At 40.9% G+C, this 23,832-nt stretch overlaps 3 protein-coding genes across 3 annotated transcripts in view; all 3 read right to left on the bottom strand.

Moving 5' to 3' along the window:
* The window catches only part of PSTPIP2 (proline-serine-threonine phosphatase interacting protein 2), a 93,703-nt gene that overhangs the window by 3,135 nt on the left and 66,736 nt on the right, over positions 1-23,832 (bottom strand). The window contains exons 5-14 of the mRNA XM_057526658.1: positions 23,083-23,189; positions 18,276-18,338; positions 11,238-11,336; positions 10,609-10,654; positions 9,707-9,786; positions 8,291-8,389; positions 7,242-7,338; positions 7,041-7,122; positions 4,904-4,938; positions 3,774-3,831 (exon numbers count right to left, since the gene is read on the bottom strand). Of these exons, the coding sequence (XP_057382641.1) occupies positions 3,782-3,831; positions 4,904-4,938; positions 7,041-7,122; positions 7,242-7,338; positions 8,291-8,389; positions 9,707-9,786; positions 10,609-10,654; positions 11,238-11,336; positions 18,276-18,338; positions 23,083-23,189 (758 nt within the window). The 3' untranslated portion in view covers positions 3,774-3,781. The remainder of the gene's footprint in view (positions 1-3,773; positions 3,832-4,903; positions 4,939-7,040; positions 7,123-7,241; positions 7,339-8,290; positions 8,390-9,706; positions 9,787-10,608; positions 10,655-11,237; positions 11,337-18,275; positions 18,339-23,082; positions 23,190-23,832) is intronic.
* LOC102998881 (phosphatidylinositol N-acetylglucosaminyltransferase subunit Y) lies at positions 477-2,467 on the bottom strand. Its single transcript, XM_057526660.1, has one exon. The coding sequence runs from the start codon at positions 2,465-2,467 to the stop codon at positions 2,252-2,254; it is 216 nt and encodes a 71-aa protein (XP_057382643.1). The 3' UTR covers positions 477-2,251.
* On the bottom strand, positions 2,432-7,061 carry LOC102998605 (protein preY, mitochondrial-like). The gene is made up of 4 exons (XM_057526659.1): positions 7,041-7,061; positions 4,904-4,938; positions 3,774-3,831; positions 2,432-2,941 (listed from the first exon to the last, which is right to left on the bottom strand). The coding sequence occupies exons 3-4, from the start codon at positions 3,774-3,776 to the stop codon at positions 2,564-2,566; spliced, it is 381 nt and encodes a 126-aa protein (XP_057382642.1). The 5' UTR covers positions 3,777-3,831; positions 4,904-4,938; positions 7,041-7,061; the 3' UTR covers positions 2,432-2,563.

Genomic DNA, 23,832 nt, shown 5'->3' with positions numbered 1-23,832 from the left:
GGGACCGCTCTTCATCGCGGTGCGCGGGTCTTTCACTATCGCGGCCCCTCCCGTTGCGGGGCACAGGCTCCAGACGCGCAGGCTCAGCAGCTGTGGCTCACGGGCCCAGCTCCTCCGTGGCATGTGGGATCTTCCCAGACCAGGGCTTGAACACGTGTCCCCTGCATTAGCAGGCAGATTCTCAACCACTGCGCCACCAGGGAAGCCCCCAAGCACTTTTCAGTGGTAGAGGACACTGGAGGAAAACCACCACGGAGCGCTGTTAAAACCTGTTTTGTTTCATAAATGACAGTAAATATCACCAACACCAACCCAAGAAGGGTGGGAGAAAGGTCTTTCTAGTTCCATTGCAACTCCCTGAATCCTACCCACCCCTCCTGTCACTCCCAAGAACACCCTAAGATCAGGAATACGCAAGAGGACCAACTCTTTAAAACAGTTTTGTTTTTTTCTGTTTTTTTTGGTAACAGCTTTATTGATATACAAGTCGCATAGCATATAATTCAGCCACATACATTGTACAACTCAGTGGATTTAGTATAGTCACAGAATCGTGCAATCATTACCACAGTTGATTTCAGAATACAGTGCTTGTTTTATCAGCAAAATTCTTTCATTTACACTGACCATAGTGAGATTTAGGGCACATTAAGAAGAAAAATAATGCCATTTCAGGAAATGATGGGTACCTCTATTGTCTTCCGTGTTATTTGTATATTGCCATAGAGGAGGGTTTTTTTGTTTTTGTTTTTTTTTGCTGCATTGGGTCTTCGTTGCTGCGCACGGGCCTTCTCTAGTTGCAGCAAGTGGGAGCTACTCTTCGTTGCGGTGCGCAGGCTTCCCATTGCGGTGGCTTCTCTTGTTGCGGAGCACGGGCTCTAGGCGCGCGGGCTTCAGTAGTTGCAGCACGTGGGCTCAGTAGTTGTGGCACGCAGGCCCTAGAGTGGGTGGGCTTCAGTAGTTGTGGTGCACGGGCTTTGTTGCCCCGCGGCGTGTGGGATCTTCCCGGACCAGGGCTCGAACCCGTGTCCCCTTCATTGGCAGGCGGATTCTTAACCACTGTGCCACCAGGGAAGTCCTTGCCATAGAGTAGTTTTTAAAACATGACTTGTACTACAGTATATACATTGAATTAATGCAACAGAAAACACATCCAACCTCGTTTTAATTGTCTTTTGAAAGGGAAGAATCATTATCTAAAGGTTCTGTTAAACTACTTTAAGGTTCTATTAAGAATCAGTTAAGGTTATATTCAGTTCTTAGGTTTCTTTAGGGTAACTACTGAAATATTTATGTTACACTTCTGAAAGAGTTATTGTACTCATCAATCTTGTTGAAAGTTCTGGAAAATCAGGAACTATTAATGTGTAAAATGCTCATGCCCTTAGTAGTGCTATTTAAATAGGTCTCCTGTGGCAGGAAAATAAACTGAAATGTGCCTCAAAACGTAGCCCTCAACTCAATAGGACACAATTAGCTATTTGCAAACCTTTCAACCCCACCTCTACCTGAAGAGGCACATACTTTCCTGGGAAATTATTCTATTTTGGCTATTATGTGTCTCTCTAAATATTCTAAGTTTAAAATTTAGAATATTTTACATTTTCTCTTCCTTAGAATCACACTCTAGTGACCAAAGGGGGATAAAAACCCCACAAAACTACAAATTGTTTTATGGAAAATGTCAATATCTTATTTTATTATTAATGTAAGCATGTGATGCCAAAGAAATGAAGGTAATTTTACAAACTCAGAATTTTGGCAAATACATGAAGTTTCCATTTTATTACAGTTTTATACCACATTAGTTCAAATCCATTTCTCTACAACTACCCCAACAGAGCTCCTCTGGAATTATTTCAGTCATCCTTAACATGTGACTTTACCAGACTCTGAATGTAAAATAAACATATAAGATTTCAAATTAGTAACTTTTAATTATGAATGGGATAAGACATAAAGTCATCAGATGATGGCTAGGGCTATTAATTTCCAACAAGACACTCTGTTGAAATGTTTCTCCTGATACCCCAGGTATAAATAAGAACCTTCAAAAAACAAGGGCAAAACCAAAGTACAATAAAGAAGCCTCTGCAGCTTAAGCCTCCCCTAATCCTAAACCTCTGACAGAAGCTAGGCAAAGCATCTTTCTTGCACATTAAGTGGGTGTCCAGTATTTCCATGTAGTTGACCTTTCAGAGGCAGACACTCAAGCCTATCCTTAGGATATACCGCCTTGGCTCTGGTTGTATTAATTATGCCTGAAGAGTTTAATACCCATCCAAGTCCAAAGGTGGAAGAACACAGAAAGGGGTATGGTAATCGGCAAGAGCAGACTGTAAAAGCACAGGCTGCTTGTGCTAGTGCAGCCCTGTGGGAAGTTTTCTTCCACGGAGGCCGAGTATAACAGCCCTGCTAACGAGACCAACGGAATAAGGACAGTCAACGTAGGAAGAGACAGAAACATTCTTCCTCTCCACTTATTACCCGCCACTCTGACTTTTTAAAAGGTGGATGGTATTTAGAAAATTCAGTTGTGTGTGTGGTCGTTTTTACGTATGATCTAATGCTGCTCCGTTTCTTCTTGCTTCTTATTTTGATGTGTCATCCTAGCTGCCTGTGGTATCATATTAGGAATCCCATCAATAATTGGATAGGCTATTCCTAACTCTTTGTTAATCAGTTCATTTGTCGATGCTTCATATCGGAGCGGCTTCTTGGAGAGCGGGCACACCAGGAACTCCAGCAGCGCTGGGTCGAAGACGCGGGGCGGTTCCCGCGTCCGCTCGCTCTGGTCTGGGGACGGCCGTGACACGGACGCGTGCACACACCTCTGGGCGACCGCGGGCGGCTGTGCGCGTGTCCCCCGCAGCGCTGAGGCGAGCCGGCCGCAAGCTCCACGCGGCATGGCCTGGCAGCCCGTGACCACCCGCGCCGCTGCCTTTAAAACAGTTTTTAATTTAAGAAGTAACACATTTTCATTGTAGACAAATTAGAACACATGGATGAGCAAAAAGAAAAACTATTATCTGTTTAGGAAGATATCCTTGAAGATTTTTTTCTTTGCTCATATGTGCATATATATGCCCACTTGGGTTAAAAGAATTACAGTTCGTGAGGAGTTTCATTTAGTATTGCTGTTTTGGCTTCAGAGATATTCCTTCCAGCTGTGAAGACTGATATTGACCTGGGGCATGTTGCAAGCTCCTGAGCGCCAAATGGGAAGAATCACCTTTGCAGCCACAGTTGGCTTAGTAGTTGGGCTCTAGGAATCCCTCTGGTTTACTAACTAGTTCAGAGCACTAATAATCTGGTGCAGGATGACCCCTTCAATGCTCTTGTGTATTTGCTGAGCATGATATCACCTGCCTTATTTTCACTGACTTCTTTTTACTTGACTTTTCCCCTTTGGGGAATGGGGGAGAGCACTAGAGGCTAAATTACTTAAACAGTGAGGAGTAGGTGTATTTGTTTGTAGCACTGCCTTAAGTATAGGTGTGTAATAGCCATGAAAGAGATTAATAAGGGCAAATAAAGAGTTGCAGAATAAAGAAGGGGAATTACCCTCATTTAAGTAGGTATGGCGTGGTCTCGGTCCCCTTCCAGTTGTGGGAACCAGAGGCCATCCTGCAGGGGCACCATGCCCACCAGTGCAAGGCCTGATGCAAGGCCTTGTTTGCCTGCAGTGACGTTATAAAGAAGCTTCAAACACTTCAAAAACACAATCACCAGTCTAAACGCAACTTGATTCTGTGAAGATGAAAGGTTCTTACCATTCATGTTACTGATAGATCAAATTGTAGTTATCAAGCAAAGAATAATCAGGGTCATCTGCAAAGGGCAGAACACAGAGCAACATTAAGTTAACACTTTTTCATGATAATATCTTAGCTCTTTTCAAATCAAGACATCCCACTCAGAGTCTGGTGACTGCCATTTTGTAAGAAGAAAACATATCTGGCAACAAAACCTACAAATAATAGTCATAACTACAAGTCAGAAAACATATTGGAAATCCCTATTATGATTTCTTTGCCATTTTTCAACCATGCCCAGATAGCAGTCCCCACAGTAAAATCATCTGCAAAAATGGACAAAAGTAAGTCCCACAGTATCAAGTGGTAATTATAAGGTAACAAGAAATCAATTAACTTAAATCCTTATCTAGTTCAAAGATGTAATTTCAGCCACTAAATTTTTTTCAGTCACTAAATTTTTGCTAAGATGCTAAATGCAGCCCAAGATGTCTCTTCCCTCTTCCTTTGAACATAGATAGGCATATCTTTCTTTTATTCAAATAATAGGTATTTGTTGAACACCTACTATGTGCCCAATACTGTGTTATGTTTTGCGACTGATTCAGGAGAAAACAAAGTGCCTGCCCTTAAGGATCTTGTAATTATCCAGGAAATACAAATTAACAAAAAGCATTAAGTGTGTGGTTCTCCCAGAGGTATCACAGGAGTTCAGAGAGAAAAAGAGACCAGGGTGCTCAGTGAAAGATCCAATTATAGGCAGTGTACAAAATACATATTAGGTTACATGTTTCCAGACATCTTCTATAAATTATATTTCTGTGTAATCCAAAGGAAACTATATCTCAGTTTTGCTGTTCTCATAGTCCGAGAGAGAAATAATAGGAGAAATAAGAGAAATAATCTCTTAGTAAGAATGCCTAGTAAGTTTCTTTTGGTACTTGAGTAGCTGAATTCTCTTGGATAAGCTATAAAATAGACCATGAATTACCAAATTCCACTCTGTGACAAACAGTATTATAGTTTCTAATAATAGGTTCATTCTCTTGGAAATTTGATTCTATTTATTCCCTTCTTTCCTTTTATTTCAAAATTCTAGCTACTCAACCTTAAATAATACCTGACCTAAGATTTCAAACAGTCTTTACCTGGTAAACTTTTAGGAATTGGGAGAGGTCTTCTCCTGTAAGAAATGAAAACCAAAATCTTTCAGATAAGTTCTTGTTATTTTTCTAAATTTCTACTTCACTCTACAAACACTGCATGCTAATCAGATCTGGTTTCTGCTCTGGAGGGTTAAGAAAAGTTCAGATGAAGCAAAAGCTCTGCAGCGCTGACCTCCTGGATCCAGGCTGCAGACACTACGTTATGCTGGGGAGCAGGATGCGCAGAGCCCTGCCCCACAGCCCAGAAATCTCAGTCATGTGGTCATGTGGGCAAGAGTTTCTGATCGCCTTGATGCAAAATGGTAAGTCAAACAATTCATCTTTAAGAAATTCATGGAAAAGACTCTGACAAGTACAGGTTTCTGGTAACTGACCGTACTGCTGAGCTGAATGAATAAGCATTTTCAGAACTCTAATGAAAAACTGATGAACTCATAAAAGTGCTAACAAAAGATCAAGATGAAAAAAAAAAATTTAATTACATGGGACTCAGTGAACTGATGAGGATGAGTATAATTTTTGTGACTTTCTGTCTGAATTTAAAAAAAAAAAAATCCAACAAGGACTCAGAGGCAAAGAATATACAAATCAATTTTCACTGCAAAGTAAAGGAGCTGTTACAGTGGAGGATTACTGGACTGAATGTCAATATTATGACATAGTATGAGTGTGTTTCATGTTTGGTAATTGCAATCATTGTTGCTTTTGTTGTGGTCATCCATGTACAATGCTTGGTGTCAGTCTATCTCTTGTAAAAATAAAATACAGTGTGTGTGTGTGAAAAAATAAAAAAAATAAAAAATAAAAATAAATTTAAAAAAAAAGAGTTTCTGATCGCCTTGATGCAAAATGGGAAGTCAAAACAGTTCCTACCTTGCTGTCAGGGTTAAAGGAACTAATTCAAAGTTACTGCTTTGAGCAGCGCTTGGCATTCTTAAACACTGGTGATGAACTTGCACTTCCCCCTCAAACACTCCCTGATCTTTTTAAAAACTGGACTGAAAATTCAACAGCTTAGACTTCGAGGTGACTGTATATGAAACAGAAGTTTCTCTTCCCTCAGAATCCTTTATATCAAGGCAGCAAACTTTTTCTGTAAAGGGCCAGAAAGCAAATAATTTAGGCTTTGCTGGCCACACAGCATTTCTATCTCATTGCTACTCAGCTCCAATGAGAAAGCAGCCGTAGACAGAATGGAAACACGAGTGCAGTCATCTTCTAACAAAGCTCTACATATGAACACTGATGTTTGCATTTCATGTAATTTTCACATGTCACAAAATAGTATCCTTTCAATTTTTTTCAACCATTTAAAAACATGAAAACTATTCTTAACTTGCAGGCCCTACCAAAACAGGTAGGTCAGATTTGACTCACAGGGGGCCAGAGTTTGCCAACTCTTGCTTTCTACAAGAAAGGTATAGGATTCATGCATGAGTAATAATAATTACACTCAAGCATGATACAATCCCCCTTGAACTATGACTAGTACAACCCATTTAACATTTGTCCTAAAAATGCTATTTCCAAAAACCTAGCAGCCTCACTAAGCAAATGCAATGGTAGATATGTCCTGATTCTAATACGTCCATATTAGAATTGGAACACTAAAAATAAAAGTGTTCTTTAAAAGTACTTTTCTTGGGCTTCCCTGGTGGTGCAGTGGTTGAGAATCCGCCTGCCAATGCAGGGGACACGGGTTCGAGCCCTGGTCTGGGAAGATCCCACATGCCGCGGAGCAACTGGGCCCGTGAGCCACAATTACTGAGCCTGCGTGTCTGGAGCCTGTGCTCCGCAACAAGAGAGGCCGTGACAGTGAGAGGCCCACGCACAGCGATGAAGAGTGGCCCCCGCTTGCCACAACTAGAGAAAGCCCTCGCACAGAAGCAAAGACCCAACACAGCCATAAATAAATAAATTAATTAATTTTTTTAAAAAAAAAAGTACTTTTCTTTTCTTTTTTTTTTTTTTGGCCACACTGCGGCATGTGGGATCTTAGTTCCCTGACCAGGGATCAAACCTGCGCCCCCTGCAGTGGAAGCACGAAGTCTTAACCACTGGTCCGCCAGGGAAGTCCCCCAAAGTACTTTTCTTCATGTGAAAGAAAGCTGGATATTACCTTGCCAAGTTAGGCCCCGTAGGCTTTCCTGGTGGGGCTGCATTCTTCTGGGGGCAGTAGAAATTCTCGTACACGATGGGTGCTAGGGAATTATCAAGACATAAAACATTAAGAGGCTGATGACTTCCATTCTCAATGACCTGTGACAAGAAAGACTAATAGAACTGCTTAATTAACCCCCCACGCCACAGATCCATTCACCTGGTGGAGCCTGTCCAGTTTTGCGTTGATTCACAAAGTACTCAATGTCCTTCTCAATGCTGCACATTTCTAAACTCTTACGGACTTCTTCATACATCTAACAAAAAGAAGATAAATCAAGGTAGAGGTATATGTCCATAAAAATGGTGACACGGCTTATTAAAGTAGGAGGTTTAATGAATGGTTGTTTTCCAAATTTTGCTTTGAAAAGAAAAAAGAAGACATTCCCAAGTCCTGGACTCATATAAAGGGATTTCTCTGATGCATATCTGCATTTAAATTTTTTTTTGAAGACGACAAAAATATAGATTTTTTTTTTGTAGCAGCACAGAAACCTTGGTGGAAAGATTTTTTTTTTTTTTTAAACTACTGATGGGACAAAGAAAATAGGTACCAAGTCCCATGACCAATTCTACACATAAATGCAAAGACAATAGGAGAAAAGTTCTTCCAGTCAATCCGACTTGTTTTCTGGGTGTTTAATTATTCTTCTAAAGTGAATGTTCCATCTAAGTGAGGGTGGCTATTTCTTAGGAAAGAAGGTTGTGATAATTTGATTCATGTCCCTCTGAGACATGGGAACCCATGACAATTGCTGTGTACAAGTTAAACCTGGATCACTAATGGCCCTGGAACACTGCTGAAGTAAATCCTGAGCCCTGGAGTGACCGTTAGCCTGGGCACGGCTCAGTCTGCTAGTCCTTGGTGCCGTCCAGGAGTGACCCCGTTTCAGACTGGAGCAGTCTCTGGGACTCACATTCATTTTGTGACATCTCTGTTTTCCATAAATTAAACTGCATTTGGGTCTCCCTTCTCTGCTCTCCTGCTCTAACCCTGAATTTCTCAGAGAGAAAGTCATGGTGGTAAAGTGAAACAAGAGTCAGGCAGGTTAGGTGTTTATCTGGGTCCATACTCACCGTGTGGCCTTGGGCCAGTCACTGTACCTACCTGGGCCTCAAATGAGGGGGGTGAACTAATAAATGTTTATGGTTCCTTCCACTCTACTGAATCTTTATGCAAAGCATCCTCCGTGGATGCGTCTGACTTACGTTATCACTGGTGACACATTGTTGTGACAGCTGATTCATGTGTAACCACAGTGCATTCCGAAAGAAGTTTATTCGTTCACATTCTTGAGTCTCAAACACCTATAGAAACAAAAATACGTGTACATATGCAGAGAAAGGGACCATCTGTCTAGACTGGCTATGACTTAAGAAACAATTTCAACCTTGAATTACCTGTAAGCTTATTGTCTCATTTAGTGTACTCCCACCCACCACCAAGGAAGCTCATAAACTCTTACTCAGGCAAAGGATGCAAATGGATTCTAATAACATATTAACACAAATAGGACTGGATATAGTTCTGAAGGTAAGAGGTGATGATGAACCTAAACATCAATGTTCTAACCTGAATTCCAGCTCACATTTCCAACTGCCTAATGGGCATCTGTACCTGGGCAGCCTGCCAGAGCCTCCAATTCAAAGAGTTGCCCTCCTTCTCACCCCCTCCCAGAATGAGTGAATTCAACTGGCAAGACGGTCACAATTGTTGAAGCTAGTTGATGAGTACATGGGGGCCCTTGCACTTGTCCTTCATCCTTGTGTATGTTTGAAATTTCCTTAATAAAAAAGTTGTTTAAAAAGTCACTTCCTGAACAATAGCTTTTGGATATAAGCAAATACAACTTATGGAAAATCAAACTATTCTATAAAGTGGATGCTATACTATTCAACATTGGATGTTATATATTAAAGTATTTTTTAAATGTTGACTACAAAACTATTACATTTTAAAGCTTCTTATAATGTAAAACTTTATACATATACAAGAGTAGAGAGAATAGCATAATGAATCCCCATGTACCCATCACCAGCTGAAACATTTATCCACTCACAACTGACTGTTTTACCTATTTCCCTACCAACTCACCTACTCCCTGGAGTATTTTGAAGCAAATACACTATTTCATCTATAAATATTTTATTATTCATACATGGTATATAAGTACTGTATATGAATATTACATTATTTTTATTATAGAATATTTCACGTAGACAGAATCATAGAGAGTGATATTAGGAAGACCCACATACCAACCATCCAGCTTTGTCAAAACTTTTGGCCACATTTGCTTCAGATTCTGTTAAAGCCTCTGTGTGCCTTCTTCAATCTCTACCACGTTCCTCCTCCCCCAGAGATAACCATTATCTTAAATTTTATCATTCCTATGCAGATTTTGACAATATGTATGCATCCATAAGATGTATATGATATTGCTTTGCATGTTTTAAAACCATATAAAAATGCCCTTATTTCAGGCTTTTCCATTAGATTGTGGAATTAAGGAAGTAAAGCAGAAAAGAGTCTTTTAGGAGGGACCCACAGTTTCTTTCTAATTTGCCCTCAAGTAATTCTACAGAAGTAGAGGAAGGAAGGCCCGCCCTTCGGGTTCCAGGTACCTCGCAGGCCTTGATGTGTTCGCTCTGCCACTCTTCACGGACCTTATCCAGAGTGTTGATGTGCAGCATGTACGCCTTGTCTGCAATGGAGGGGAGGGGCCTGGGTCTGGAAACTGGATGGGAGGGGGCTCGCAGACCCAGCCCTCAGGCCCCTCCGGGAGCTCACAGGGCTCCCGGGAGCTCTGAACGCTGGAAGGCCATAATTACATCTCACCCTCTATCATATCTTTGTGAAAAATAAGCAAAGTTGGGCATCACATTCTTTTTAAAGAAAAACCAAGCAATTAGCCAGAAATGCTCCAAGGAAAGAGAAGTGAAAGCTGACAAGGAGCCTCAGCCAGGGTTTCCTTCCACCTCTTACTTCAGTTTTGGATTTAGAAACTTAAGCGACCACGGTTGTGAGAGGCTTGTCTCCAGCAAGAAACTCTGGGAATTAGAAGCCTTTGCAAACACTTGGTTTGGATTTTAGACTTCAGTGCTGACAAGGCCTCACAACTTGGCTGTTTCTTTCACAGCAGAGAAGAGTTATCAGGGCTGAAAAGTGGTTTTAAGATAGATGTTCCCAATAAATCAGAGTGGGCACCTGGTCACAAAGCAGCTGCCACTTGACCCCCCCTTTCCCCCCACCCCCACCGTCAGTCACCTGTCAGGCAGCAAGACCTAAGGCAGCAATGGCCAGAAACTGCTGCCTCATTTGCTTCCTCCCACTCTCCGGGGTTCCGACATACTCTCCCTTCCCCCCTCTCTTCCCTCCCTCTATTTCTCCCTCCTTCCCTTCTCATACGTTGTTAATCCTACTGTATATGTATATACTCACTATTGTATGGTATATAAAACTACCTTTCTCAGACAGATTTAGGATAACATAAGCCCCACCACAATCCTCCCCCCAGACCCCTCACCTGAGTCTTCTACTGCAGTCTTTGAAGTTGCCAGTTTCACAAAAAGCTGTGAGGACAAAACAAAAACAAAAACAAACAAACAAACAAAGAAGAGGTCAGGAATGCTGGGCTAGGCTTCTAAAGGCAAAACAGATTTTAAAGCAATAACTGAGAAGAGACAAGTTCTAGTTCAAGTCTAACCTATATTTCTCTCATGAGTTAATCATTCAACTTGCCCTCTAATCTTAACGCCATTGGAAAATAGCCATCAAGCATCTTGCCCTACATCTTCCTAAAAACATATCCCTCCCTACCTTCTGATTGCTGACCATCTTATATCCAGATTTTATAAAATTAAATTTATAAAACACCCAAGCAGGAGGCAGCCTAGCTATAAAGAATACATGAGCTGAGTTTTGAAAAAAGATGAAAACCTCAGAACCCCCTCCCCTGTGGCTATGCTTCTCTAGCTCTTCCCCAATCCCCAAAATAGGACAAGGGTTTTTCTGGCTAGGGGGACTCTAATGGCCTGAAGGAGGGTATTGCCAGGAGCTTAGAGTGCAAGTCCATTTTTTATTAAGACTATTAATTGGCTTTAGCTTGATAAATGTAAATCTCGGATTTTTCAGGCTGTCTGCTCTCCCGGGTACCTTTTCTTGTTGCTTCGGGTTTACCACGTTGGCACTCCGGTGGACAGCCTGCTCTGCTTCATCTTTGTCTCGGCATTTCTGCTCGTAGTTCTTCTTTGCCTTTGTAGTTATGAGCCAAAAGAGGATCAAAACAGATAAGCAGACTGTGACCCTGAGGAGCAGCCACCCCAGCCCCCCACGCCCAGGAAAGAAGAGGGCACACTGATTAGGGCTCTGATCACCACTAGACTGGGGGCACTCAGAGGACACGCTCTTTCTTATCTATCTTTGGAAGGTCTCTCCAGCCCTTTTCCAAATCATGTATGTAGTGGCAACCTGATCAAGGAAGTAACAACGCCTATTTGGCAAAAACAAAGTACACGAGCTTTAAAAATTTACTGAAACAAAAGATGGAATTTGAAATAGGCAAAACCAAACACTTATGTAACTATAGGACGTGAATATGTAATATTCATAACCCTCAGAACTTAGATGCAATCACTTGGTCCTGGTAACTGTAACTACGCTTCAATATTCTAACATGCCTCCTCATAGCAATGTGGACAGTGGGGAGGGCATCAATCCCATCATTTCTGTAGCTCAAGGATAGTCATGTTCCTTCTTGATTTATAGAATTCTGTTTTAGCTAGTTTAAAAGTAGGCCATAGTCTCTGCTGTGCTACCATTACTATCAGCAGTATGAAAACAGTTCACAAACTACAGTTAGTGAATCAAATAATTTTCTGTTTCAACTCTTGAAGCAAAGACTTAACTTGTTCAAACAAAGCAAAGCTGTGAATCAGTTGGCTAATAAATAAAAATGATACTTCCCCCAAAAAATGCTTGACTAAGAATCAAGACACCTTTGCAGAGATGGTTTGTGCTCATCAAATATCTCACGTGCTTTCCTACATTTCTCAGCATCCTCTGCAGTTCAGTTGGGGTTAACCTTTCAGTAAACAACCTTATAATTCTCTGTGCTACACACACACAGAAACAAAAGTTCATAACTTTTCTTAATTACAAGCACATAAGATATTCATGCAACAATTCTTTTCTTATGCAACAATATCTTATAGACATTTCTCTGTATCAAGCATGAAGCCTGTAGCTGAACACTTTAAAAAAAATTTTTATTGGAGTATAGTTGATTTACAATGTTGTGTTAGTTTCTGCTGTACAGCAAAGTGAATCAGTTATACATATACATACATATCCACTCTTTTTTAGATTCTTTTCCCATATAGGTCATTACAGAGTATTGAGTAGAGTTCCCCATGCCATACAGTAAGTCCTTATTAGTTACCTATTTTATATATAGTAGTGTGTGTATGTCAATCCCAATCTTCCAATTTATCCCTCCCCTCCTCTCCCTGCTGGTAATCATAAGTTTGTTTTCAATATCTGTTAAGTCTGTTTCTGTTTTGTATATAAGTTCATTTGTGCCCTTTTTTTAGATTCCACATATAAGCAATATCATATATTTGTCTTTCTGTGTCTGACTTACTTCACTCAGTATGACAATCTCTAGGTCCATCCATGTTGCTGCAAATGGCATTATTTAGTTCTTTTTTATGGCTGAGTAATATTCCATTGTATATATGTACCACATCTTTTTTATCCATTCCTCTATTGATGGACATTTAGGTTGTTTCCATGTCCTGGCTATTGTAAATAGTGCTACAATGAGCATTGGGGTGCACGTATCTTTTCAAATTATGGTTTTCTCCAGATACATGCCCAGGAGTGGGATTGCTGGATGATATGGTAGTTCTATTTTTAGTTTTTTAAGGAACCTCCATACTGTTCTCCACATTACAATTTACATTCCCACCAACAGTGTAGGAGGATTCCTTTTTTTCTCCACATCTTCTCCAGCATTTATTGTTTGTAGATTTTTTGATGATGGCCATTCTGACTAGTGTGAAGTGATACCTCATTGTAGTTTTGATTTGCATGTCTCTAATAATTAGTGATGTTGAGCATCTTTTCACGTGCTTTTTGGCCACCTGTATGTCTTCTTAGGAGAAATGTCTATTTAGATCTTCTGCCCATTTTGTGACTGGGTTGTTTGTTTTTTTGTTATTGAGCTGTATGAGCTGTTTGAATATTTTGGAGATTAATCCCTTGTCAGTCACTTCATTTGCAAGTATTTTCTCCCATTCTATGGGTTATCTTTTCTTTTTGTTTCTGGTTTCCTTTGCTGTGCTGTAGCTGAACACTTTTAATGGTTGTAAATATACACACATACATATATATATATGCCATAATTTTCTTAACCAACTCTCTACTGGTGGACATTTACCTTATCTCCCATTTTGTATAACATAAAAATACTCTGGGGCTTCCCTGGTGGCGCAGTGGTTAAGAATCTGCCTGCCAATGCAGGGGACATGGGTTCGAGCCCTGGTCTGGGAAGATCCCACATGCCGCGGAGCAACTAGGCCCGCGAGCCACAGCTACTGAGCCTGCGCGTCTGGAGCCTGTGCTCCCAACAAGAGAGGCCGCGATAGTGAGAGAGGCCCGCGCACCGCGATGAAGAGTGGCCCATGAAGAGTGGCCCCCGCTTGACGCAACTAGAGAAAGCCCTCGCACAGAAACGAAGACCCAACACAGCCAAAATAAATAAATAAATTAATTAAAAAAAAAATACTCTGATTTTTATTTTGGGTAGTGTGAATTTACAGGTCGGATTCCTAGAAGTGTAATTGTTTTCATTAATTCATACTCCTATAAACACGTACGTGAGGGTATATGGCCTCATGCTCTTACCAACACCAAAATAAGACAATGTTTTTAACCTTTTCTAATACTAGAGTTGAGAATGTTGGCATATGCCTTGTTTTATTTGTATTTATTTCATTACTAAGGTGATATGTCATTTCTACTTCATGTCTTTTACCTACATTTTTTTTTGGAGCATTCTTCATTTTAATTGAGTTTTAAGAGTTCAGTCTATACAAGGAACACTAACTGGTTGTAAATTATATAAGTTACTAATATTTTTCCCCATTTGATATCATGTATAAGATGATATTTTTTTCTTTTGCTCTAAAGAAGTCTTAAATTTTTTTTATACTTTTTTTTTTTTGACTGCACTGGGTCTTAGTTGCTGCACACAGGATTTTTTAGTTGCAGCTTGTGAACTCTTAGTTGTGGCCTGAGAACTCTTAGTTGTGGCATGTGGGATCTAGTTCCCTGACCAAGGAAAAAACCCAGGCCCCCTTGCACTGGGAGTGCTCAGTCTTAGCCACTGGACCACCAGGGAAGTCCCAAAAAGTCTTAAATTTTAATGTCAGTTATCAATCTTTCTCTTTCTTGCATTATTTTTTTTAATATGACATATTAAGCACTTTTTCTCTGTTGTTAAATAGTCCTCATAATCATATTTTTAAAGGTTACACAATTTAATCTTTCTCCATTTTTGTCACTAAATCACTTACATTATAGTTTTCATTATAGGTAGTGAACATGGTAGTGCATTTTGTTTTTCTTATTTTGGATGATTTCCTAAAGATAGAGTCTTAGATTCTTAGCGTAAGATTGATGGGGTATGATCACATTTATGGCTCTAAAAGCATATCGTAAAATATCTTTTTAAAAGGTTATATGGGCTCCAGAGAAGATGGAGCAGATGTACTCTTCCCTATTCCTCCACACAAGTATAACTAAAACCCCTGGACATTCTACATAAAACAAACATAAGATTCTGAAAGGTGGAGAGATGAAGGCAGATTAGCTAATGTCCTTGATCTCAGAGAGAAACCTAGAAGTGAGTGCCCTGGGTTTTCTTTGGGCCTTATATCACAGAATGAATGCCAAAGCAGCAGACAACCAAGAAATGCCAATGGGCATAAACAAAAAAGAAAGCCTCAATGAAAACCTCCCCTCTCTAGCCAAAAGACCAGAAAAGGGGCAGCACAGCAGGACAGAAGCCTCCACATTCTACAGCAGTCGAACACCACATAAAGAAACCATGCCCCCCTTCCACCTACCACACATCCAGCAAAGGCCAAGTGGGGAATCTAGACTTCCACCCTCACCAGGCTATAATGCGGTTCCCAACTCCCTTGCTGAGGTGGTATCAGAGAAGGACCAATAGGGGACTGGGACCTTCATTCCCACCAGGAGGTAACAAAGCCCCACAAGCCCCACACAGAGAGCCAGTGGAGACTCTGTGGGGAGCCTGGACTTCCACCACCCCCACCTGGCAGTAATGAGGTGCACCCCCTCCCTGCTGCAGTGGTGTCAGAGGAAGTCTAATGGGGATTCAGAACTTTAATCAACCCCCAGTAGTAACAAGGCCACACTGACCCTATGGTGTCAGTGGAGGCTAAGGTGGGGAACCTGGCCTGGAACCCCTCATAGCAGTAATGTGGTGGCACTTCACCTCAGTTGCTTGAGTGGTGTCAGAGGAAGCCAGCTAAAATAGAAGGTTTAAATAAGATCCAGAGTCTTGCAACAGAATACCTAAAATGTCCAAAATCAATTGAATATCACTTATACCAAGAACCAGGAGGATCTCAAACTGCATGAAAAAAGACCATCAATAGATGTCAACACCAAGAGGACAGAGATGTTACAATTATCTGACAAAGATTTTAAGGCAGCCATCATAAAAATATTCAATAAACATTTGCAAACACACTTGAAACATGAGAAAATAGATAGTCTTAGCAAAGAAAAAGAAAATCTCAGCAAAGAAACAGAAGATATAAACAAGAACCAAATGGAAATTTTAGAACTGAAAAATATACTAAATGAAAGGATGGACGTATGAATGGAAGAGACAGAAGAAAGAATTGGTGAACTGGAAGATAGTACAATAGAATTTACCTGATCTGAAAAACAGAGAGCAAATAGGCTGAAAAACAAATGAACAGGACCTCATGAACCTTTGGAACCATAACAAAAGATCTAACATTCATGTCCTTGGAATCCTAGGAGAGAAAGGTGGGCTGAAAAAGTACTTGAAGAAATAATGACTGATGAAAAGAATGAAATAATGCAATTTGCAGCAACATGGATGGACCTAGAGATTGTCATACTGAGTGAAGTAAGTCAGACAGAGAAAGAGAAATATCAGATGATATCCCTTACATGTGGAATCTAAAAAGAAATGATACAAATGAACTTATTTACAAAACAGAAACAGACTCACAGACTTAGAGAATGAACTTATGGTTACCAGGGGGGAAGGATAGTTAGGGAGTTTGGGATCGACATTAACACACTGCTATATTTAAAATGGATAACCGGGACTTCCCTGGTGCTCCAGGGGGTAAGACTCCTCGCTCCCAATGCAGGGGGCCTGGGTTCAATCCCCGGTTGGGGAACTAGATCCCACATGCGTGCTGCAACTAAGAGTCCACGTGCCACAACTAAAGATCCTGCATGCTGCAATGAAGATTCCTCATGCTGCAACTAAGACCTGGCACAGCCTAAATAAATAAATAAATAAATAAATATTTTTTTAAAAAATAAAATGGATAACCAACAAGGACCTACTGTATAGCACAGGGAACTCTGCTCAATGTTATGTGGTAGCCTGGATGGGAGGGGAGCTTGGGGAAGAATGGATACATGTATATGTATGGCTGAGTCCCTTTGCTGTGCACCTGAAACTATCCCAACATTGTTAATCAGCTATACTCCAATATAAAATAAAAAGTTTAAAAAAAAGAAAGAAAGAATAGCTGAAAACTTTCCAAATTTGGCAAAAGATATAAACCTACAGATTCCAGAAGCTGATCAAACCCCAAACAAGACAAAGCCAAAGAAATCCATGACAAGACACGGAGGTGAACTTCTGAGAACTAAAAAAAGAAAATATCATATCTTAAAGCAGAAATGACACCTTATCCATAAGAGAAAATCAGTTTGAATTACAGCAGCTTATCAGAAACTATGGAGGCCACGAGGAAGTGGCACAACATTTTTCAAGTACTGAAAGAAAAGAACTGTCAACACACAATCCTATACCCAGTGAAGATATCCGTTAAGAATGAAGAGGAAATCACTAAAGGAAAACTAAGAGTAGTTATCACTAGCAGACCTACCCTGAAGAATGGTTAAAGAAGTTCTCCAAGCAAAAGAAAATTATAAAAGAAGAAACCTTGGAACAGCAGAAGAAAAAACACACACCAAGCAAAAAATGAGTAAATACAATAGTCTTCCTTTCTCTTCTGAGTTTTCTAAATTACTTTTGAGAGTTGAAGCAAAAATTTTAACACTGTTATGGCTCTAAATGTAGGTAGAGGAAATAGGAAAATTATATTTCAATAAGGCTTTCTCTTTAATTGTGAGAGAGCTTTCCCTAGATTGCTCAAAACATAAAAGTTCTGGGAGTAATCATATATCAACCAACACCATTTCTGCATTACACTGACATCATTCCCTATTTATCAATCGCTTTTCAGGTGCTCTGCATCAAAGAAAAAAAAAGCAGAACAGACTGCATACGCCATCAACATTGGTGACATTTTCTTTTTTGACCAAGTTACCAGATATGATGTCATAGTCACAGAATATCATGATGATACTTCTGTACAAAGATGGAGTCACAGATGTTCCAGTAACAAAGTTTCATTGTTAAGAGATTCATGAAAAGCTAGTGTGAGGTCCCCAGCAACTTCTCTTAGTTCTATCTTGTTAAGCATTTTTAAAATAAATTACTTAAAGGAGGCTTTTACTATTGGCAGATATCTTAAAACTCAATAAAAATAGGTAAGAAATCAAGATTCAAAACAGTCTTAACAGGGAAGAAGCTCAAACCCAACAAGATAAAAGACATCATAAAGTATACATGCCCTGGTCTGAAATATTTAAGTTGACTTGCTATACCTTCCCAGGTTGCCAGAAAGATAACATCATTGTATTTCTTCTGTCTGATTTCATCCTCACCCTTTCCAAGGGCTTAAATAGAAAGTCAAACCACCAAAAGCTGTTTTCTCTAAAACACTGCACTAATGTTATTTTCAGGAATATGTTGATACATAGCACAGGATATCAGAAAATGTCACCATTACAAAAAAAAAAAGGCAACATAGTGAGACTCACATCCATGGTTTTCTTGAATTGTAAGCCCTTTTGTTTATGGGCAGCATCCATTATAAGCTCCGTCTGTGCAGAGAGAACAGGCACTATTAATAATCAAAACCAATTGTTAACACCAGCTTATCTTGAGGGCCGAGTGTTCAACGTGGCTTATCTCAATTAGTCCTCACACAACCCAGAGGGTAGATGTGCTATTTATTATTACTCCTATTTCACAGATAAGGAGACTGCAGCACAGAAAAGCTGAACAATTTGCCCACCTTTGAACCTGGGTGGCCACCAGCCACTATTGGGAATCACTGATCGTCTTAAGAGTATTCTCATCAGTAAATCTGGAATCAAGGAACTCAGGTTTCAAAAAGGGATTTTAAAACTTTGTTAAAGCACCATTTATACTTTAAAAGGGGTCTTCATTCTGTAAGCCTATGTCAGCACAGTTAAAGACTCAGAAACGTTCACTTCTGTGGCATCTGTCAATGGCACGACCGTCCCCAGCAAGGAGCCCAAGCAGTATGAAGGGAAGAAATGCCTGTGGGACAGCTAAAAGAAGCTGTTCCCCTACTCCTTACCCCATCTAATCCAGGAAAGGTAAGCTACTCTTCAAGTTCACTTGGGAGCAACTTCTTTGCTGTGGCTGTGATGTTAATACTTTTATTAGTCAAAATAATGGAGCTAATAATAACAATGTAGCTCTCAGACATAAGAGTAGCTCCCATTTATTAAGCACTATTACGTGCTAAGCAGCTTTCATGCATCACAACAACTGTGAGTACTCATCCCCATTTTCTTGACAGTAAACTGAGATGGATTAACTCACCCAAGGTAATACTCTCAACAAGTAGCAGAGTTGGGATTTGGGCACAGCCAGACTCCTGTGCCCTTGTTGCTAATCATTATCCAAAACTATCATTATCCTTATGATAGCTCTTTAAAACCAGATGGGTATATAAAAGGCCAAGAAACGCAATAATTCAAAATGAGCTATGGCATTGCTCTTGTACAAAATTATATAATGCAAAATAATGTTGAAAAATGATTTTAAAATATTTCTCTTTCTTCTGGAAAACTAAGTTTTTGTCTGTTACCATAGCACACAAACATGGATGGATTTTCAAGATATCTGGATGGAAGATTTGGGATGGTCTCACTTCAAATATGAACTTTGTGGACCACACAAAACTCCCTTGGGGGAGCCCCAAGGGACCCTCAGGGAACAGAACAGCCATCTTCCAGCCTGGCTGAAATTGAGGTACCAGGAGGTAGCTAATGGTCCCAAGGAGGCTCCAAGGACATGGAGAACAGACAGGGCTCCAACGTGACCCGACCGGGAAAGACTCATGGGCAGCTCCCTGCCATCAAAGACAGGGAGCTGTGTGGCTCACGTGAGCATCTATGTGCCTCTGCCAGGAGGGGCAGGGTTTATTCATAATAGTAAACCCTGATTTTCCCAGGCTCCACAGAGCAGATCAATTAGCAATGTCGGTCCATCCGTGGTCCTTTCTAGTCCAAATATACACACTGCCATTCTTCCAGTTCAGCAGCCGCTATTAATTTATAGTTTATGGCCCAAGCCAGGCCTCCTTATCTCCAAGTTCTACGTAACACCTGCTTCAAGCACCTCTCACGTGTCTACAAAGTTCTACTTCATACCATTCTTCTCTCTGCCTTCAAAGATTCCTGGCACTTGTATGTCGGCAGGGTCTTAGAGAGCAGCAGTCCAGCTCTCATCTGACAGGTATGATCCCCAGGGCCCATGGGGTGATATTGCTCAAGGCCACTCAGTGACATCCAGTCCAGCTCTGTCTGCTATACCACCTTGATTTAAGTCTCCTCATGTCCATACTCACTTGTAGGGTGGCCTATTCATAGCGACCCCAGAAAGTCACGAGTTCTCTTTCAGGACTCCTTTTTTTTTTTTTTTGACCGCACCATGAAGCACGTGGGATCTTAGTTTCCCAACCAGGGATCGAACCCGTGTCCCCTGCAGTGGAAGTGCAGAGTCTTAACCACTGGACTGCCAGGGAAGTCCCCTCTTTCAGGACTCCTTGGGGAAGTTTTTCTTCTAGGACTCATTCTTTCTGCTTAGACCAACTCCAGTAGAAATTTGATTATGTTTTGTTATCAATAACACAAAATCCTCTATGCTATCAAGTGGGGAGAAGCAAGAGGGAGGGGAAAAGGAAGAAGTTATTTATAAATGACCCAAGTGACCCTGCAGTAAATTACTGACAGAGCTGCTAAGTGGTCTGTTTGTCTGTCTACATACATTCGGGCTGTACTCTGAAAACTGGAAGTGACAACCTGCATGACCAAAGAGGTTCCCTTTGGAGACTGCTCTCGACATAGGCAGAACATTCTGCTGTGATTGTCCCTATCTTAATATGGGCACCAAAGGAGAGAATGACTGACCACATGCTGCCTTTGTCAGGCATGACGTTCTGGGCTGGGACAGAACTCCAGCACCTAAAATGTCAAGCCTCCTGAGAGTGGCTCTGAAGATCCCTCCCTGCCTGCCAACCTCCAGGGGTGAGAGACTCCTCTCACTCTGCCCTCACCCACACTGCCTTTCACTCTGCTGGCTTTAGCTTCAAGGGCGCTGCCTCCAGAAGGCCTCCCCAGACCTATAAATTAGGTTAAGTGTCCCCGCTGCATGTTCAGCTAGCACCTTCTCTTCCCTACCTTTTAAGGCTCGTCACACTTTGTCATGATTACTGTCACGTCAGTCTCTCTAGCCATGCTCTATGCTGTGGGGGAGAGATGGTCATGGCCGCATTGGTTACCACCCTCAGAAAACAGTAGTTCTGTAAATGAGTTCACCAAAACTTCTACCAGCCATTCCATCTGCACCTCCCCCATCCCAGTTTGCTAAAAGAAACTAACTGATGGATTTCCTGGAAATGGCTTAATTTCCAAGAAGTGAGAGACCAGCGCATGCAGGGTTTGACCAGTGAAAACGAGAAGTTAACACTAACACATTTTCTCCAAAAGTTTGCTTTTTTTTAAAAAAAAGGTATCACTACAGAAGTGGAACAACCCAGAGTTCACTGTGACACAAGTAATTACAAATTTATTAATGAACTTTGGACTCTGCAAAGAAAGCTCAGAAGGTGTTTTCCTGCTCTTGAGAGCACACAATATAGGGAATTTGGATGACAGTGGTGGAATGAGCCCAGGCGCCTCTATTGCTTAAGAATTCAGAACAGTTCTTCTAGCTGCGAGAACTTGGTCTTTGTAACCTGCTAGGAGGGGAAGTTTCAGAAGCCTTGCAAAATTAACAAAACTCTCCCTGAAATAACTAAGGCAACCGAGGGCACTTAAGAATGTGAGGAAATGACCCTCTTCTCCTCTTAGGGGAAATCATGTGTGCACAGACTCTGGTTGTCTAAGGCATTTTGCTTCTGAAAAATTGTAAATCCTTTGGAGAGGCAGGCAGGGCTGGCAATGCCAGCCAAAAAGAGTTTGACCGTCCAATAGATGGGTGTAATATACATAATATTTCTGCTCTGAAAAGTACTTTAGGTCAGATGCACCCCCTCAAACCTCATACATGAAGCTTGAGTTTGTGTGAAAACACCTGACATGGTGTTCCTTAATTGTTGGTTTCTACACTTCCTTCCTATAAGAGGCATAGCAGTAAAAATGACAATATATGTAAGGCAGTCAGGCTCTTAAGATACTGCCACCCACTCTGAATGCCAAGTGGCCACCAAGGAAGCTGGAATTAGACTCTGATTTAGAACCACAGGCAAAGTTGCTGAGATTGAAGTAGGGGTAGAGCCAGCTGTTTACTGAATACACACTGCAGACTTCCAGACAGTAAAGGGCCAAGATGAAGAAAGATGTCCAAAAAGTCCATGCAGAGCTGTCTGGAGAGACCTGGGTGGGAATGTTCGGATGCCAAATAGGGAAGAGCTTATCCCCCACGTGAAGTTCATTCCAACCCTGGAGACCAGATGTTAAAAAAAGTTCTGGGGACTTCCCTAGCGGTCCAGAGGTTAAGACTCCGTGCTTCCGGTGTGGCCAACAAATTTAATTAATTAATTAATTAAATGTAAAAGTTCTGGAAGGGCCCTATCTGGCTGCCAGGCCAACCTGAATGTACAAGTCTTTTAGGAACAAAACAGAAGGAAGTCAGAACAGTGGTCTAGTCTAAGGAACACTTTAATATAAATCTGGACTTCTTTTCTTGATGCCTATAACTTCCCAAATATTTACCAGTTTTATTAACTCCTGTTCACTCCCATCTCCTTCCATATAATTGGCCAGAATAAATCCTATCAATGAAAAAGAGCCTATAAACATCTGTTTTGAGGCCAAAAAGACTTGAATTTCCCAGGGCCTCAGCTTCCCTATTTGTAAAATAGGGCGGTTGGATGACATTATGGTCTCCAGGGAGAACATGGGTCCCCTCCACTTCTTATCCTCCCCTTACTGCCTTGTCCAGGAGGAGGAGTGTGGTCTGAGAACCTACCACCTTGGTAGCACATGCTAGACCCTTATGAAGACAGAGGGGTTCCCCTTTCCAGTCATAGTTTTAACAGTGGCAGCAGATATAAAAAGAAGAGGAAAGCAGGCTGGATCCCCGACTCTTACAGCAATTAAAAAAGAACTGCCCTAACGTGCAAATGGGCACAGAGGCATCACCCTCTAGACTGAGTGCCCGTGTGGTTCCCAGTAAATCATCTCATAGGTTAAAAGAAGAGTGTGGGTGCTTGAGGGTAGGAAATGGGTCAAGGAGTTTAATGAACAAACAAGCCTGGAATTTTCTGCTGGAAGAATGGCAACATCTTAACACATACGTAAACCCAACCTTTTTTCGCTGTAACTTTTGCTTTTCTCTGAATTCTTCCATCTTCCTGGCCTCTTCTCTTAGAGTCTGTGCAAGCTGAATGTGACTTTGTGCCACATTGTCTACTTCTGCAAAAAGAATTTAAAAAAATAAACAAGATCTACACATGTCTGAATTCAAACCAAAGAAACTATACAAAAAGTTAAAATACATACAAAATGCTAGGGCAAGTGGTAAAGTTAACCTGCTTCACTTGGTCACCAACATTTATTGAGCCCCTCCGTGTGCCCAGCATTACCCTGGCCACCAAGACCAAGCTGGCAAACCTTTAGCTTAGCTTCCTACCACTAACTGCTACTAACCTAGTGTATGCCCAGGGTCAGGGAGAAGCTCATGGAGCTCGCATGCTAGTACACATTACTAAACCCACTACAATTTCAAATTCGATCCTATTTCTCATCACATGACTCTAAGGTTCTTTCCATCTCTAACATCTCATGAGCCCGTAAGAAATTTATCTCTGGATAGAAAGATTATTGGTGTTTTTCCCTTTATTTTCTTTGTAATAAGCATGGCTTACTTTTTTAATAGAAAAACCGAAATGCTTATCTTTCTTGTTCTAAGAAAACAAATTGAAGATGGCATTAAAGCTAGAAAGACTGACAGATCTGACCTAAGAAAAAATTTTAAACTTGTGTGTGTGTCAAATAACCTTGAACAAGGTTAGAAGGTACATGACAAACTGGAAAAAATATTTGCAATTTATGTAAC

Source organism: Balaenoptera acutorostrata, chromosome 13 (genome assembly GCF_949987535.1).
Source record: "Balaenoptera acutorostrata chromosome 13, mBalAcu1.1, whole genome shotgun sequence".
NCBI lineage: Eukaryota > Metazoa > Chordata > Mammalia > Artiodactyla > Balaenopteridae > Balaenoptera > Balaenoptera acutorostrata.
The sequence above is the reverse complement of the archived record's forward strand: the minus strand, read 5'-3'. Positions and strand labels throughout refer to the sequence as shown.

Bases quoted from the DNA above. Each gene is read 5' to 3' on its own strand.
- LOC102998881 (XM_057526660.1), bottom strand. From the start codon at position 2,467: ATGTTTCTGTCTCTTCCTACGTTGACTGTCCTTATTCCGTTGGTCTCG.